This window comes from Silurus aristotelis (genome assembly GCF_946808225.1).
Source record: "Silurus aristotelis genome assembly, chromosome: 8".
Lineage (NCBI taxonomy): Eukaryota > Metazoa > Chordata > Actinopteri > Siluriformes > Siluridae > Silurus > Silurus aristotelis.
The window spans coordinates 30,959,051-30,961,550 of NC_139581.1; the positions used below are offsets into that span (position 1 = coordinate 30,959,051).

The 2,500-nt window shown below is 45.5% G+C and overlaps 1 protein-coding gene across 1 annotated transcript in view; it reads left to right on the top strand.

Moving 5' to 3' along the window:
* arap1 (ArfGAP with RhoGAP domain, ankyrin repeat and PH domain 1) overlaps positions 1 to 2,500 on the top strand; it is a gene marked incomplete at its 3' end in the record, with an annotated part of 66,350 nt that overhangs the window by 10,941 nt on the left and 52,909 nt on the right. The window contains exon 2 of the mRNA XM_083548772.1: positions 1 to 287. This exon is cut by the window's left edge and continues 712 nt beyond it. Coding sequence (XP_083404898.1) covers positions 1 to 287 — 287 coding nt within the window. The remainder of the gene's footprint in view (positions 288 to 2,500) is intronic.

Below are 2,500 nucleotides of genomic sequence, written 5' to 3' on the forward strand. Positions count from 1 at the left end.
GTCACACCATCACCTGTCTCACCATCATGTGTCTCCTCCTCCTCCTCCTCATCTTCATCATCATCACTAACAGATCAGTTCCACCTGTATGAGCAATGTTGTTCTCCAGGTCATGCTGAACTGGGTGTTCCACCTCTCCCTCCGAAGTCGTACGCTGTTGTGACCCCCAAAGAGATGAAAGTCACCCCACCCACCAGGGCCTCCCACAGACCCCCGATACCCCCCCGTACCACCGCACCAACCACCAATAAAACCACTGTGTTGCCCAGGAGCCCCACAGCTCTCAGGTAAGGGCAGAGTCTCATCGGGTTTCTTCTGTCCTCACCTGAGACTTCATCAGTAATGTGTATATTTAAGTTTGATCCTGGGTTTGTTTGTCTATAAATCACTGACTGGGTTTGACTGAAGGTCACTGAGGTCAGAGGAATTCAAATGTGAGCTGATTTTTATCTTGTTCCTCCAAAACAGCCACATGATGCTTACACAAATAAAATGTAATGAATCACAGGTTTAAAATAGCCTTTAACTGTGTGTGTGTGTGTGTGTGTGTATGTGTGTGTGTGAGATTGTGTGTGTGAGTGTGTGTAAGTGTGTGAGTGAGTGCGTGAGTGAGTGTGTGTGTGCGTGAGTGAGTGTGTGTGTGTGTGTGTGTGTGTGTGTGTTTGAGTGTGTGAGTGTGTGTGTGTGTGTGTGTGTGTGTGTGTGTGTGTGTATGTGTGTGTGTGTGTGTGTGCATGAGTTCCCTCACCACATCCATAAACCTCCTCCTTGGTCTTCCTCTTTTCCTCCTTCCTGGTGTCTCCATCCTCAGCATTCTCCTACTGATATACCCCATGTTCCTCCTCTGCACATGTCCAAACCATCTCAATCTCACCTCCCTCACCTTGTCTCCAAAACGTCCTACATGCACTGTCCCTCTAATAAACTCATTTCTAATCCTGTCCATCATCGTCACTCCCAACGAACATCTCAACATCTTCAGCTCTGCTACCTCCAGCTCCACCTCCTGTCTTTTACTCAATGCCACTGTCTCTAATCCATACAACATCTCAGTTCTCACCACAGTCCTATAAACTTCCCCTTTCACTCTCACAGATACTCTTCTATCACAAATCACTCCTGCTATCACTCTTCTCCACCCACTCCACCCTGCCTGCACTCTTTTCTTCACTTCTCTAACACACTCTCCATTACTTTGCACTGTTGACCCCAGGTACCTGAACTCCTCCACCTTCTCCACCTCTTCTCCCTGCAACTGCACCCCTCCACTGCCCTCCCTCTCATTCACACACATGTACTCTGTCTTACTCCTACTGACTCTCATTCCCCTTCTCTCCAGCATGTACCTCCAACTCTCCAGGATCTTCTCCACCTGCTCCCTACTCTCACCACAAATCACAATATCATCCACAAACATCATAGTCCAGGGAGACTCCTGTCTGACCTCGTCCTTCAACCTGTCCATCACCAACATGTACATACACACTAAACCTGTATTTTACTCTGTATGTGTTGTCAAAGCTATAACACACACACACACACACACACACACACACACACACACACACACACACACACACACACACACACAGACACACACACACACACACACACACACAGTTATTGAAGGATTTTTTACACTTGTCATTCATTACACTTAATCTGTATAAGAATTATACATCAAATAAAACCCTGTGATTATGTTGATGTTCAGTCAGGAGGTGATTACAGCAAGCCTTTGGTGTGACGTCTCAGTCCACACACACACACACACACACACACACACACACACACACACACACACACACACACACACACACACACACACACACACACACACCCAGTGCACTGTGAGTCATGTGCTGCTCACGTGTCTAACGTATTACACAGATTCTGGGATGCAGTAATAAGATCATGTGATCTGCTTCTGTTTATATGTGGAACAGTGAAGAGATTTGTTTTTTTTCAGAGCATCTTTAGCCTTCCTCTACATTTCCTCTCCTACAGACAGGTTCAGAGTTTAGAAGAACAGAAGTCAGAGGTTTAGAAGTTCAGAAGTCAGAGGTTCAGAGTTTAGAAGTTCAGAAGTCAGAGGTTCAGAGTTTAGAAGTTCAGAAGTCAGAGGTTCAGAGTTTAGAAGTTCAGAAGTCAGAGGTTCAGAGTTTAGAAGCCTCAAGTTGGAATAAAGTGGTGCTCTTTGTAGTTTGTGCCTTAAGGGGGTGCTATTACACTGCAGCAGACTCTATTATGGTTACAGAAAAAGAAGATATGAGTTTGGTTTCCTTGTGTGTGTGTGTGTGTGTGTGTGTGTGTGTGTGTGTGTGTGTGTGTGTGTGTGTGTGTGTGTGTGTAAGAGTACTCAGCCACTTCCTCATACAGTATTTGCGTGTGATGTGCTCAGTGTTTCAGTATTTGATGTTGAAGTAGTTCTACTGTCCTCATGAAATCTTACTCTGCAGCTGATTGGAGGTTTCTCACATCCTTTCACAGCTGAAGTTTA